Source organism: Pleurodeles waltl, chromosome 12 (genome assembly GCF_031143425.1).
Source record: "Pleurodeles waltl isolate 20211129_DDA chromosome 12, aPleWal1.hap1.20221129, whole genome shotgun sequence".
Classification (NCBI taxonomy): domain Eukaryota; kingdom Metazoa; phylum Chordata; class Amphibia; order Caudata; family Salamandridae; genus Pleurodeles; species Pleurodeles waltl.
This window is the reverse complement of record NC_090451.1, coordinates 675,152,724-675,168,758: the sequence shown is the minus strand read 5'-3', so window position 1 is coordinate 675,168,758 and position 16,035 is coordinate 675,152,724. Positions and strand designations below refer to the sequence as shown.

The following is a 16,035-nucleotide window of genomic DNA, read 5'->3' as shown; positions in this document are numbered from 1 at the left end:
CCTTCCGCTCCAAAACCACCGAAATCATCTGCGGCGTCCCACAGGGATCCTCCCTCAGCCCAACACTGTGCAATATCTACATGGCCCCCCTCGCCCACGTCGCACGACAACACAACCTCAACATCATCTCCTACGCCGACGACACCCAGCTGATCATATCCCTCACCGAAGATCCCCACACCGCCAAAGCTAACCTCCACCGAGGAATGAAGGCCGTAGCCGACTGGATGAAGGACAGCAGACTGAAGCTGAACTCAGACAAGACGGAGGTTCTCATTCTCGGACCCACCCCATCAGCCTGGGACGACTCTTGGTGGCCCACGTCACTAGGCACAGCCCCGGAACCCACGGACCACGCATGCAACCTGGGGGTCATCCTCGACTCCACCATCTCCATGACCAGGCAAGTCAATGCCGTCTCTGCGTCCTGCTTCAACACCCTCCGTATGCTCCGCAGGATCTTCAAATGGATCCCCCTCGACACGAGAAAAACCGTTACCCAGGCCCTCATCACCAACAGACTCGACTACGGGAACGCCCTCTACTCAGGAACTACAAACAAGCTCCTGAGACGACTCCAACACATCCGGAACGCCTCGGCCCGACTCATCCTCGATGTCCCCCGCCGCAGCCACATCACACTCCACCTGAGAGGCCTGCACTGGCTCCCCGTCAACAAAAGGATCACCTTCAAGCTCCTGATCCACGCACACAAAGCACTGCACAACACCGGACCCACCTACCTCAACAACCGACTCAGCTTCCACACCCCCACCCGAAGCCTCCGCTCAGCCAACCTCGCCCTCGCCACAGTCCCCCACATCCGAAAAACCACCGCCGGCGGCAGATCCTTCTCCTACCTCGCCGCCAAGACCTGGAACACTCTCCCCACCATCCTACGACAGACCCAGGACCTGCTGGCCTTCAGAAGACTCATCAAGACCTGGCTCTTCGACCAGTAGTACCCCCCCTCCCCAGCGCCTTGAGACCCTTGCGGGTATGTAGCGCGCTTTACAAATGCAGTGATTGATTGATTGATCGCATTTGACCTGGCTCGAGCAGGATCTCTCCTGCAAGTTCATCCAAGGTATGTCCAAGAGGGTTGCCAAATGTAAGATTTTCATGATGTCCACAGAAAATACATTTACATGGTATTAATTTAAATAGAATTCATTTACATAATAAGTGGTGATCATAAAAAGCAGGTGTAGGTCTGTTTACATTGCATATCCCACCACTATGGTCACATTATGTTGGGAAGAAATCAGGCAGGACACTGTATTATTGTCTCTGCAGGGGTTGTACTCTTAAGGTAGGGCTACATTTAGGCTTCTAAAGTGCATTTAATAATTAATATGCTGTTTTAGGGCATTTTCACTTTCATCCCTTGTGTCATGCCAATGGTTCTGATGTCTAGATTTGAATGGTGTAGAAGAGCATTCAAGAGGATCTATCTGACAATGGTCAAAAAGACGTTCTATGCAATCAATATTCAAAAACTCTGGACCTGTTTTGGATTTCAGCAGGCATGGTAAAATTGGCCTACACCTGATTGACACATTTAATTTACTTATAGGTCTCTAGTATATAGTACTACATGTACCCAGGGCTTATACATTAAATGCTACTAATGTGCCTGAAACACTTGTTCAACCACCCACTTAAGAAGTCCTTTTAAACAAGTCTTAAGATTTAAACTGCCATTTCAACCTGGCAAAATAAACCTTTTGCAAGGTTTACGCCTTCCTTTTGCAAGACACTGGTGCCTTGCAAAAATAATCTCCATAAATTACCTTTGTAGTTTATGTAGATAAGGGGCAGCTTCTGGCTGTCCATGAACATCTGCCTATACTTCTTAGGGTTAAGGCCATACTTTCTGACAAGTGCCTCTTTCATAAAGGCCAGTAGTGAATCCATCCCCTCATTGAGAATGTGCTTTCAAAGAGAGGCTCTCCAATACTTCTCAGGGACCCCGCGCATTTGTAAGCATAGCAAGGTTAGGCACAAGGTCTTTTCTGTCTCTTCTGCACACTGGATTATTTCTGCTACCATTTTGTGCTGGACTCTGATGTTTGGCCTTGAGGCCCAGCTCTTTCAGACCCATCTCCTGAGACAGTAGAATGTTCTTCTTCTCCAAGGCAAGTTTATTTTCCTCCAAGGCCCTGTCAGCCTCATCTTTTCTTTCCTTTGCAGCCAATTTCAGTTTATCCAGCTGCAGCTGAAACTCTTTCTCAGCCCTCCTGTCACCCAGCTCTTCTGAGGACAGGCTGTGTAAGGACATAATTCCCTACCCTGGCAGGGGGGCTTCCTCCTGTGTGCAAGTTGCTCTCCTCCTCCTGCTGCAGCAACGTTGGACCTGTGGCCAGGTCATTTTCCCTTGCTCCTCATGCTCCACTACCTCAACCTCAGGGTTATCGTCCTGATGCTCCTCAGATGTGGTCTGCATCCTCCTGACCATCTGAAAGGCTCCACGGGCTATTTGGAGTTCCACTTTGATGGCCTTCTTCCCCACATTCAGACCCCACTCCCTACAGAGCCTCTGCAGCTCCATCAAGCTGAAGCTGTCAATGTTGGTCTGATCCAACTCCGTTGTAGCAACAAATGATGTGATTCAAGCCTTACAACTGGAAATAGGAAAACAATATTTAAAAGAAAAACTGACTAGAATTTAAATGAATTTGATGTCAGATTAACTTTGGGATTTTTATTTTTACACATATCAATGAGTGGCACTGCAAAAGCACAAGTACTAGGTCCTACCACTGAACCCCAATGTAAGAAATTAGGTTATTGGTTGAGAGGAGTGATCCTTGTCAGGGTGAACCACAAAGTAACTAAATTAACCAGTGCATAACCCTCTGTTAGCTTGGCACAAAGGCAGGCAGGCTTAATGTGGGAGCACTGTGTAAAGCATTAATGCACCATAAAACAAGTAATAAAGTGAAAACACACCACAAGAAAAATCACAAACCAATTTAGAAAAATAGAGAACATTTTATTAAATTAAATGACACAAAAAAATAATAATTCAATGAGTAGAACTGGAGTTATGAATTTTTTTAATTTTCAATAAAAAAATCAATGCACCAACCGCAGATACCTGGTAGTCTGAGATGAGGTCAAAGTCAAATGTTAAGACCGACCATGATGGAGCACAGTTAGGACACAAGGGAAGGATAGGGCCTGGTCTCGGGTTACCTTCGGACCTTTCTAAAGAAAACTCAGAGAAGGTAGAGTTCAGCTGGTCAAAGCAGCAGACTACATCCAAGGATGAGTCGTCAACACTGGGGAATCGCTGGTCGAGGTGTTGGTTAAGCTGACAATGATGGTAGGTGAAGCTCCAAATGAAAAACACTGGATTTCCAGGCCTACATGGTCATCCTCGTTGAATTGAATATTTTTACCTTTGGGTTTGGACAACATTTTGAAAGACGAAACCCTCCAATAGGACAAAGCTGCAAGCTGTAGCCAAACGGTGCTCCATGATGCTGGACGCCTTTGTCAGGAGGCCCTGCTGTACAGGATTTGCTGCTGCAGAAAGGAATGTAGTGGGAGCTATGGGGAGCCTGTGAGGGTATTCCAGGGACTGCTGGGACACCAACATCATCGAGGGAAGAGGAGCGAGGCAGGCAGCAGTGGTGGCAGGCACATGCAAGTTTTTTATTTATTTATTATTTATTTCCCCAGTCCCCGTCCCCCCCATCCGCCCACCCCTCCTGTAGCTGCCACTGCTATTTTGCATTTCACAGTTATACAAACTGACAATTCATTTTGGAATCTAAAATGAGCAAAGGATACATTTGTTGGTCATAGTAAACGTTTACTGCATTACTAATTTAGCGCATGATTATGGTTAATTAAAATTGTCTATAATCACAAAAAGTTAAGTTTAATATTCAACAATAAGGGCACTGAATTCATTATTTGATTTACCTAAACATAAAGTAATAGTTAAGTGCAAGATTCAAGCGTTTTCTTGTCCAACTATATGTGTCATATTCTTAAGCTACAGACCTAGAGGCTTGGCAGGGAATTTGAGAAAATGTAAGTGTGTCAAGACAAGACATTTTTTAGGTTGCTAAAGACAGAGTGCTAGATTTAGGGTGCCATTTTATCTGTCCAAAGTGTATTTATGATATTGCTTTTGGAACAGGAGAATGGAACAGAATAACCTTCCACCATTTTACTAGTGACTGCAAAATATATATTTCAGCTGCCAATGCATGGCTCTTTGTTTTTGTTTCTCTCCACTTTCCATCCTTCCCCCGATTTTTTCACCTGCACTTGGAAACATGAGTTTGATATATGCTCACTTTAAATTCTTAATATCAGCGTATTCACCCCATCTTATTTCCAGAACATAAACTCTTGCACTGTGTACATCTTAGTACCTCCGTGCCTGGCTGGTTCCACTGGATGGCAGACATGTTGATGGAGAGCTTCTGCTCTGTGGGTGACCTGGCATCAAAGGTCCCCACCTTCACATAGTGGATTCCACCATCAGGTCTGATCTGCCAGTTGAGAACACTATAGATGGAAGGTGGGTTGCCATGTTCATCAAAGTACATTTCCTCTCCCATCTTGTTCTTGAAACGAACACTCTTCATGTAATGCAGGAGCTGGCAGACAGAAAATAAACAGGAAAGGTAATGTGGGGACACACAGATAAGTTAAACAATTTGCATTACCTCTCACTTAGCACTCAGTCTCATTTCATTATGCCTTCACCTGTCTCACTCTTTCATTTATAAAAAAAACAAAAAATACTGTCTGCCAAACTAAAAACAATCTAGAAGTGGTAATCCCCAGCTCTGCCAAATTCAATAAAGATGTTTAGAAATATTGTGTACAAAGCTGAGGAACCTGTTCTTTTGGCTTGCACTGTAACGCAGATACCGCTCTGTGATAAATGTTCACAGATCAATCATATTTATAGTGGATCTATCAGCATTTTCTTGTAAAATAAAGTCACTTTGAAAGGGTGAAACAACCCACAAGTGCAGAGCACAATGTCCCATGCAAATATAAATGGATAAAATGTGCCAAGAATGTAGAATACCATTCAATGAGAAGGAAAAGGTAAGTGGAAAAGCGTCTCATGTATGACTCTGGACAGTTCCTATTATGTACTCTTATTGTAATTGGACTTCAAAAGTCTAATGACAAAGAACACATACCATGTTTCAACTTAGTATTTATTTTTTGAGTCTTTATCAGGATAAAATGGCTTAAAATTCCGAAACATGAATTTGTTTATCACAAACACAAGAGTGCTTCTAACATATCCAAATACCTATAAAATTTAATGGCAAGTTGGCCATTACTAGGAAAAAGTAGAGGATGATCACCTCCAAACGTTAAATGGGAAGAAACAAGCAACTGAGCTCCCATTATGGAACCACAGATGTGTTCCATTGGACCACAAAGCACAAGCAAAAGACCACCTGAAAATTCAATTCAATTGCTGTCTGGGGGAGAGGCAGGCATTCTTATATGAGCGATCACTGTTCCAGAATAGGAGGACATTGACTTGGATGGAGAATGAAGAGATACCAAATTGACATGCACTAGTTCAGAAAATGAAACCCTTGCACAATATCAATATTTATGTAACAGGATGAGGGACAATCCAAATAACTGAGGTTAAATGCTAGAACAATCTCCTCATGGTCCAGTCACCTAGGAATATTAGAGTGTGTTCTGACACAGGACGACAATCACTATCAGGAATCCACTTTTGAAGAGGGCGTGTGCGTACTGTGAAGAGTTGTCCACAGGACAAAGGCTGTGCATTATAGAACCTTCTCCACCTAGCAGGGTTTGAGAGTCAGTCAGTCCAGTAAATAACTTTATTTGATTCAATTCTGAATCATAAAAGAGAAACAAATATGATTCATAAAACAGTAGTTTGTACAAACATTTAAAATCTAGACTTCCATAGAAAATCAATTCATTAAAAACCATCTTCATCAGCAGCAACTCATTCCATACCTCATCTGAAAGTTTTCTAAATTGCCTAGAATGCCAGATAAAATACTATATGCAAAGTGTTTTGCTTGGCCAGTCCATCATGGGGGCATGTGGTAAGCAAATCCTTAAAATCAAGATTTAGTGGAAAAGCAGTTAAAGAACGTACAGTATTAAAATGGAACCTCGTTAAAACAAATCTATGTTATGCATTGGCGTCATAACTATATAAGGCTGCATGCCAATGTGTGATATTAATTCATCAAATCTAATATTACTCACTTTCTTCTGATAAATATGCTCCATTGTGTACAATCTCGTGCTAATAAATTCAAGTTTAAACTGTTGTTTAAAAATACCCTGAAAAATTTGTGGTTCCTCGAAATATCTAGGTTTCCCAGAATCCAGACATGTTTTCTTTACATAGGCTAGCCATGATATTTTATCTGCAGCATCAAATTTTAAGCATTTGGAAATAATATCCCTATATAGTGCTCCATCTGATCTGGACAAAATAGAATGCCATTAAAGGAGGGGTGAAATATTAATGCAAACTTCTATATAAGCTATTCCCATTTCCCAGTGGCATATAAATGAAGTGCAGCTTGGCAGGATGGCTAACTTTCTTCTCAGGCAATTGTTCTCAACTTCCATTTGTTTACACCCAGAAGCCTGTGCCATGACAGGTTTCTGAAACACTTTCAATAAATGTAATTGGTTGTCATTCCAAGTCACAAAGTTAAAAACTGCAGACACTGACTTTTTTAAATAAACCTCCCTATTTTCCCACAAATGCTGCAAATTGTTCCATCGAACAAATAACAAGTCTAAATAGGATAAAAAGTGTTGGTGGTTGAAACACTCATGAAATGTGGTTGAGACTTGTTCTTTGCCAAGCTTAGTCATGATGTAGATTGTACTACGGTTTATGCTCATACTTAATTAGTTCATAAATATAACTAAACTGTCTAGAAGACCCTGCAAACTGTCTCGGTCTGGGCTAACAGAACAACGTCATCTGCATATAACAGTACAGGTAGGGGTCAGGAAACTATTTGAGGCGCATCACAGGAATTCCATCCCAAATATTTCTCATTGTTATTTACATACAAAGTAAATAAAAAGGGGGCCAAGATGTACCACTGCCTAACCCTCTTACATATTTGGAACAATGTAGTGTATTCCCCAATCCTTCCAGGTGGAACTCTAGCCCTAGTGTCAGTGTTCAATTGTCTCAGGAAATGAATTAGTGCAGTGTCAACTCCCCTCTCACCCACGAGTGCCCAAAGCAAAGGGTGAATTACACAGTTGAAGGCACTCAACAGGTCCATGAGGGCCAAGTATATGCAACCCTTTTTGGCCACTGTGTATTTATTAATCATGATATTGAGCTTTGAAAATTGCTCAGTGGTCCCAATGCCACTGCAAACTCCATATTGAATAGCACATGAAATATTTTGCTCCTCTGCCCATATTTCCAGTCTAGTCAATCAAATTCTCCCTACTATCTTTAAGGTTGAGTCAAGTAGGGAGAATGGTCTTTAACAGCTGGGATTACTTCTATTTCCTATTTACTAAATAGGGAATAATACTGAATAAAGCCAAGATGATAAAAGGTCCACTCTTGTGACAGCTTTTAGAACATTACTCATTAAAGAGGCCCAAGGATCAATATTATCAATTGAAGTGGAGCACCATTGTGTCTGGCGCTTTCAGTGCTTTTGCTATTATTGGTTGCATCATTAACCTCCTGAAGGGTAAACTCAAGGGAACTAAATTGTAACTCATCCTCTCCTCACCCCCATCTATTATTACAATATCAACCTCAGATACTATCTGAGTATATATAAATGGTGCTAAAATTATCCAGGCTTTCGTGAGGGGGATTCATGTTTTAATGATAGACATAATTGGTTCTCTGAAAAATGGCTCATTTATGACCTTAGAAAAGGCTGTATTGTCCCTTAACTTACTGGCTACAGATCAAACCTCCCAGACTGAGAGCTAATTTGATGACCACAAAATGATAGGCTCAATGCTGAGATCATTCATGTACAAAGTAATAAAAGCGGAGCAAGCACACACCCTTGATGTAGCCCTCATTCAATATTGAAAGCATCTGACACTTCCCTGTTATTACCGAACCTAACATGTGCTTTTGTACCTGTGTGCAGACAGACCAATAAGTGTACCAGTGCCGGATCCATACCCAGCTTCACGAGGAGTTGCCACAGCTTTGAGCGAATAACTTACAAATGATTTTTTATAATGCATGCACTACGCTGCTACCATTGCTTGGTCACAAGGGTGCATTTAATCCTCTACGCAGCCAGCGATTTGCCGGTGTTCATATGTGATCAAACTAGCATGGGGGCTGGCGTGCTCATTTAATGGATACGGAAAGTGATTGTCTAATCTTTTCAAAGAGCACCGAAAAGGAATCAACAACCCCCGCTTTATTAACCTGAGCTCTGGGACCTTTCTTTAGTGTGCACCCCCTATTGTTTGCGAAGCCTCTTGGAGAATGTCACCATTGGCACCCGGCTTCCTTTTTTATGTTCTTTTGGCAATTTGTGTGCAGTATTTATTAGTGTGTGTGTGTGTGATTAACTACGTTTGCTTTCTAAAAAGTAGGCACTGGCTGGACAGTGAGTTCTTGAGTTTTTCTTTTTGTGTTGCACCGAACTGCTCTGCATTGTGTAAATGAGGGTTAGGTGGTACAAACAGGTAAAATTTTATGGTCTTCAGAACGGGGACCCCAGCACACCAATCTCAAATCACTCCAATTGTTACGGTTGGGGCTAAGTACACCCTATCTGCTCTGAAAAACTCCTAGTCAGATTTCTTACAGCAGCTACTTCACAATTGTGGAAATCCATGATGTAATCTCACCAAAGTTACAGATGTGTGAGGCATGACATTGCTTTCTGTTAGACCTGGCATCTTTGGCAGAGTTTTCCCCTAAGTCTGTGCCTTAAGACCTCCTGTTATTGCTGGCCTTAGGACTCTGTTTTACTATTGCTAACTAGTGCTTGTGCTCTCTCCTTAAAACAAAGTAGAATTAGTATATATCCAGTTGGCTTATTTAATTTACTTGTAGATCCCTAGTAACAAAGCACTACCCGTGCCCAGGGCCTATAAAGTGGCCCAGACACACTAATTGTGCCACCCACTTAAGTAGCACTTTAAATAAGTCTAAAAATTGTGGAGCCTGTGTGTGCAATTGTAAACTGTCATTTCGACCTGGAAAACGTAACTCTTTGCAGAGCCCAAACCTTCCTTTTTAATACACAAAGGTCACCCATAGGTGTAGACCCTGGACAGCCCAGAGGGCAGGGCACAATGTATTTAAAAAGTAGGACATTTTGGTGGGACCAACCAACATGGCAGAGCGGACGTGAGCTCAGTCGGCTCCGTCTAATTTCCCCTAGGCCCGATGCAGTGAGGCGGTGGGGAGGCATTGACGGGCCTCCCCGAGTCGGGAATCGGCCGCAAATCCCCGGGAGAGGCAAAACCCGGCGAGACTGCCGGTGGAGAGGGGGGCGACGCCCGGCGGGGCTCCACGAGCGGCCCCGTGGTGAGACGCGGCCCTGCGGCCCCGCGCTGGACGAGCGGGAGCCGGCTGGAGCCGGAGAGGGGCTGCTGCCCCGAGATGGAGGACTGACGGCGCGAGACCCGGGGACGGGGGGAGAGCAACACCCCCGACGCCAGAAATGCAGATGAGAGGCAGTGGGCCGCGCGGAAAGGACCACACCCAGCCGCGATAAGGGCGAGGTGAGCATGGGGAGGGCATCCCCTTCTACATGCGGAGGGGCGCAGCCAGGGGAGGCCCAGTTTGGGATGAGCAGCGGGAGCATGCAGAGGCCCCCCACCCGCTAGAAGATATAAAGTGAAAACGGGAAGGTTCCCCCCCGATGGGTGACGGTAACTAACACCTGAAATATTCTCCTGGCTGGGATGGCGAAGCTGTGCTTTTTGGGGTCAGAGGAGAACTACTGGAGGCCATTTTGAGAGGCACTGAGTGGTAAAGCCTCCTCTACAGGAGACTCAGAGAAAGTAGAGTTTGCAGAGGCGAGTGCGGGCCCCGACTCGCAGGTCATTGTCACTGGGGGCAAGCACATAACGGAGGGAGAGAGCCCACCGAGGAGAGAGGACATAGCTTTGAGACAAGGGAGAGGGGGACATCCCTGCCCCCCCCCAAGAGGTGTGGCGCGACGGAAGGACGAGGGCCCAGAGGGGGCCCCTGCAGTGAAGAAGTGTACAGCTGAGAAGGTGAGCCTCCAATGTTAGCACCGGGGCCGGGCCCTTAACAGCTTCATATGCCACGATGCAAAATCCAGGCCAATCGGGACTCCAGCTATTTCTCGCCGGCTAGAGTGGAGAGTTCTGACCAGACACAAGGTGAGGAGATGGCGCTTACAAAGTAGGACCTCTTGTCCTCTCTCTGTGCCTTTAAAACCGAGTTGCATGAAGAGCTCACAACAGATATCAGAGCGACACTAGAGGCCTTCCAGACGGATGTCAATGGGAAGCTAGCTACCCTCCAGCAGATGTGGATTCAGTGGGGGACCGCACACTGGACTTGGAAACACACATACAGAACTTACAACAGAAAGTGGCCCCGGTGGAGACTGATCTCGCAAATGTAAAATCGCAACTACACGTCACCACAATGAAGTGCGAGGACTTGGAAAATCGTGCACGCCGAGATAACATACGGGTGAGAGGCCTGGAGGAGGGAGCAGAGGGGCCTGACCTAGAGGCCTTTGTGGTGGGGCTGTTTTCCTCACTACAGGGAGAGGATCAAGCAGAGGTAGAAGTGGAACAAGTGCACCGTGTGGGCAGCAAAGTTCTGGGCGACGGGAGGAGACCGAGAGATGTTCTGGCTAAATTAAGCTCATTTAAAGTGAAGGAACGGATACTTCTAAGGGCGAGACACCAGGACCCCATCTCCTTCCAGGGTGCGCAATGCTCACTCTTCCAGGATATAGCGCCAGCAACTCTAGCTCGACGTCAACAGTTCCGACCAGTGACGGAGGCGCTGAGAGAGAAGAAGATAAAATATTGATGGACCTTCCCCTTTGGCGTAGCGTTTGAACTCCATAATAAAGCGTGCCATTTCTCAATGGTGGATGCGGCGGCTGCTGCACTGGGTCTAGAGACTAGAGGAGAGAGGGGTGCTACCGACTTTGAGGCGGGAGGGGGGCAAGGAGGAGATGCCCCTCCCGTTTCGGCAGACCAATGGAAAGAACAGAGGAGAGGTAGAATGACCCCTAGAAAATGAAGCCGTACAGTAAGCCGGTACCGACTCGGACGGGGAGCGGCCCCGGTGGGGGGGCCCCGGGAGTACTATAGAGACGTGGGAGGTGGTGGAGCTGGTTTGCTCGCTCCGGATCCTGGTGTTGCTTGCTACTCGAGCATACGTTCTCTCTGCTAGTCACTGGGGGTCCGGGGCCCCCGCCTTTGCAATGCCCGTTGGTGTGATTGGGCCCGGGGGGAGAGATGAGACGGAACTGGATCCTGTCCACGACATGAAGACTGTAAGACACTTGGCGGTTGTGTGCTGCCAGGATGATGTCTGTATTTCTTTTAGGAAATGTTTTTTCAAGTTGTTTAATGTTTACCATCCGTGTCACTGTGCAAGGAGTCAGAGGAATGCGTCACAGCTGATGGAGTATTCCTGGAGAGGGAGGATGAGAAACACGATGAGGGGCACTCGAGATTTTACTGGGGGTTTGGGCGAGAACATTGATGCTACACAGAGATAATGCTTGAACTACTGACATGGAACGTGAAGGGCCTCAACTCCTCAAATAAACGTCTTAATTGAAAAAATACCTTGAGGAGCATAGGTATGACATAGTGGCCCTACAAGAAACCCATTTGAAGAGGGGGGAGGGACACCGTCTCCGTCACAACCACTATTCTCATATTGCCCTAGCATCAGCTCCCACAAAACACTGTGGGGTGGCGTTACTATTTAGCAGCTCAGTCCACTTTAAGGAAACAGGGTCCAAGAAAGATAAGGAGGGACGATTTCTGATGTTGAAAGGCAGCCTGGACGGGAAACTTTGTACGATAGCTACTGTCTATACTCCTAACAGGGGTCAAACCCAATATCTTTTGCAATTCCTGAGCGAGCTAGAGGGCTTTGCAGAGGGCAAAGTTGTCCTGATGGGGGACTTCAACCTGGTATGGGACTCAACATTAGACACAACGCAGCCACAGAGATCACAAACGAGTGCCTTTGCCAAATCAGTGAAAGCCTCCTTTCGCCGTTTGGGGCTGTTTGACTCCTGGAGGGCCCTGAAGCCTCTGGAGAGGGATTACACCTTCTTCTCACACACTCATCGCTCATACTCAAGGATTGACTATGTATTTTTGAGCAAACCACTGAGACAGATCCTTACGACGGTAACTATTAATCCAATTGTCATCTCAGACCACGCTCCGGTGGTGATAGGTTTAAATTGGTCACTAGCACACAAACCATCCAAGCGCTGGTACTTTCCAGGGGTGATTACCCGGGATGCAACATTCCGCAAAGATTTGCGATCAGTGATTAGGGAATATTTCCAACATAATGGTTTGGGTGATACTAACCCCCATATCCTCTGGGATGCCTTTAAAGCGGTTATAAGAGGTAAATGCATTGCGCTCGCCTCTGCCATGCACAGATGAAAGACTGAAGACCAACTCCTTTTGGAAAGCGAACTTAGGGTGACCGAACGCAAACATAAATCATCCCCGTCCTGGCAAGCTCAAAGGAAGGTGGCGACCCTCAAGGGTAAACTACAGGCTATCTATACGAATAGGGCAGAGATGACCTTGTTGAGATGGCGGAAAGCCCACTATGACAAGGGCAATAAAATAGGCACGCCCTTAGCTAGACAGCTGCGAGTCCAACAGGCCCGCGACTACATTGAGCACGTCAAAGACGAGCACGGGGAACACTTCACTGAAGAGGGAAAGGCGAGGGCATTTAGACGATTCTATGAGCATCTTTATCAATCGGAACGCCCACCCACTCACGCCCAAGAGTCCTATTTGCGCTCAGTCCACCTACCCACCTATCACCGTGTGATGACCCAGATAGCCTCCCTGACCCCATTTACTTGGGCTAAGAAAGATATTACCTACTTAGGCATTCGGATTGTTCCCCAGGTGGCTGGGTTTTTTAGAGCAAACTACCCCCCTTTGATTAGCTCTCTACGAGAGGACTTCAAGAGGGGGTCCACGTTATGGATATCCTGGCTAGGGCGCATCAATAGTATTAAAATGACGGTGCTCCCCGATTACTATACCTCTTTCAGAGCCTCCCCGTTGAGATCCCGCCAGATTTCTTTGCGGAGATTCTAACGCTTTTCACGAAATGTATTTGGCAGGGTACTAGAGCTAGGGTTTCATACAGGGTACTGACGCGCCCCAGAGAGAGGGGAGGGTTGGCGCTCCCAAATCTCCTGCTATATTATAGAGCAGCACAATTGCGCGTCCTAGCTGAGTGGTCCCTCCGAGAGTCAGATAAGATTTGGCTGCACATGGACAGCGCGGTGACAGGCAAGACCTTGTGGGATATTCCATGGAAGCCCAAGGGGGCACGACCACCAAACGCATACCTTAGCACACCCACCGCCACCACCCTCAGAGTGTGGGACAAAGTTACTAAACTCTATGGGCTTACGTCCTTCCCCTCACCACACACCCCTATCCACCTTAACAAAGCATTCCCACCAGGGGAACTACCCGGACCATTTGATCGATGGAGAGAAGGGGGCTGCTAATGCATTGCAGATCTATACCATGGAAACCAACTTAGGACCTTCAATAATTGCTGTAGGGACTTTCAACTCCCACAATCCGAACATTACCACAGTTAGTGCATTGGGTCACACAGCCACATATAAAGGAAGCAACTACAAGGGATCTTCTACCAGTGGAGAGATTTGTGCAAAGAGGAGGAGCGATAAAAGGCAGTATCTCTATGCTATACTCTATATTAGCTACAGCACAAACAGCACCGACCCCTCAACACATCCCCTTTTGGGAGAAAACCTTGGGTGTCTCGGTGGAGGAGGAGCAATGGCGCTATCTTTATCACGATATACACAAACACAACCGCTCCATGGCAGCTAGAGAGGCTCACTATAAACTACTCTATAATTGGTACCTATATCCTGAGAAACTTAAGAAGCTTTATCCCCAGGTGTCAGATAGATGTTGGAGGGGCTGTGGCATGTTGGGAGACTTTAAACACATATGGTGGGACTGCTCATCGATCCGCCCCTATTGGAATGAAATTCTCTCTCATTTGAAAGAGATGCTGGGATATCCCATTCCGATCACAATGGAACATGCCCTCCTGGGCCTTCGAGCCCAAGAACTACAGCATCAAACATACAGGGACCGGGCTATCATGTGGCTGGCTTTAGGGGCGGCGAAGACAACTCTAGCTTCTTTCTGGAAAAAAGCGGACCCACCGCCTATAACTCTGTGGCTCACGCGATTATGGAAAAGCCTTGCCATGGAGCGTCTGGTTGATAAAGGGGAGGGTACACGCAGAAGTTTTGATTACGTATGGGATCCCCTGGTCAGGTTCCTTTCCAGGGCACTTCCCCTCACGACTTGTAGCCCCAAATTAAGGGCCTTGCACCTCTTCCATATATAGAAACCGGAGTCTGAGACGGGGGGAGACTAGAGAGGACCCCACATCGTCCCAGAGATGGGGACACGCAACCACCGACTTCTCTTAGCTACTCTTGATTTGACCAGAGACGGATGGTTTGTTGTTTGTTAACTTGTTTAATGTCGATTTTTTATACTGTTTTACTTATGGTACGAGCTGGCTATACTTACAACCTTGAATGATGATAAATGTCCCTTAAAGTAGAGTATTCTTAGTGCACAATGTAACACTTACTCCAGCTGAGGACAAAAGACAAAGGAAACGGAGTTGTATGGAATAGTCTATGATGCTTCTTGATTAAGTATGCTTGTACTGTATCATTAAATGTCAATAAAAAGAAGATTAAACAAAAAAAAGTAGGACATTTTCTTTTACGTCCTGGTATTGAAAAAGTCTTTGTTTTTCACTACTGCAAGGACTACACCCACCCTTAGCATATCATTGGAATTCATTTATTACATTTTATAAGTGTAATTTCCAGATGGAAACAGGTAACTGCTTCATGTTTGGTGGCTCTGGAATTGTAATTTCAAACCCTAATTTATGGTAAAGTTAGAGTTTAAATTACAATTGGGAAACTGCACTTTTAGAAAATTTGTGTTTTTTGCTTTAGCCATTTGGTACATAAAGCCTGACTCTGGGTCTCATGAGTGGGTGACAACTGGTCTTTGTGTATTTTTCCTAGACATACACACTTAATGGGGATCTTAGGATGGGCCATCACTGGCAAGATGGTAGGGAGGAGCTGGACCAAGCCCCATTTCCACATGAATAGTCTGTGCCCTGTCTCTACACAAAGGGGTGAGTACTCCCTGTAGTTAGTCTGGAGCCAGAGTCAGGAAGACAGAGCACTTGTGTACTTAAATGGCATGCCCCTAGAAGCTTTTCCGCACTTCAAAAGCACAACTGGGTATAAATACTGGACCTCAGGCACCAACTCTTCGGTATATGTCTGTATCTGTGGATACTATGCCAAGAAGGACTGCTGTCCTGCTGAAAGGGCTGCCACTCCGCTAGACTGCTGCTCTGAAAGAACTGCTGCCCTGCAGTTCTGACCTGCTGCCTCATTCCTCTTGCCTAGGTGAGAAAGAGTGGACCCTTATCGCTTGGACCCAGAACCTAGGTTGACTCCAAATGCTAGCTGGCTGGCCTACTGATTTGAAGACTCAGATACATAACAGGCTTCCAACAACCTTGCACCTGTGCCTGGACCCTGCCATCTGTCAGTCTTCCATGCCAATTGGTGCCACCCCAGCCTTGGGCCTAAGATGCTTGCCAGCCTCTGTGGTTCCAGCAGAACTGACACATCTCCTCTGCTGTGCGGTGAAAACCTGAGCAGAACTGACATATCACTGTTGTGCGTGGATTGGACTCATCAGGAAGAT

At 45.9% G+C, this 16,035-nt stretch overlaps 1 protein-coding gene across 1 annotated transcript in view; it reads right to left on the bottom strand.

Annotated features, from left to right (window-relative positions):
- Positions 1–16,035, bottom strand: part of LOC138267195 (extracellular calcium-sensing receptor-like) — a 44,883-nt gene that overhangs the window by 10,615 nt on the left and 18,233 nt on the right. The window contains exon 4 of the mRNA XM_069216046.1: positions 4,392–4,619. Within this exon, the coding sequence (XP_069072147.1) occupies positions 4,392–4,619 (228 nt within the window). The remainder of the gene's footprint in view (positions 1–4,391; positions 4,620–16,035) is intronic.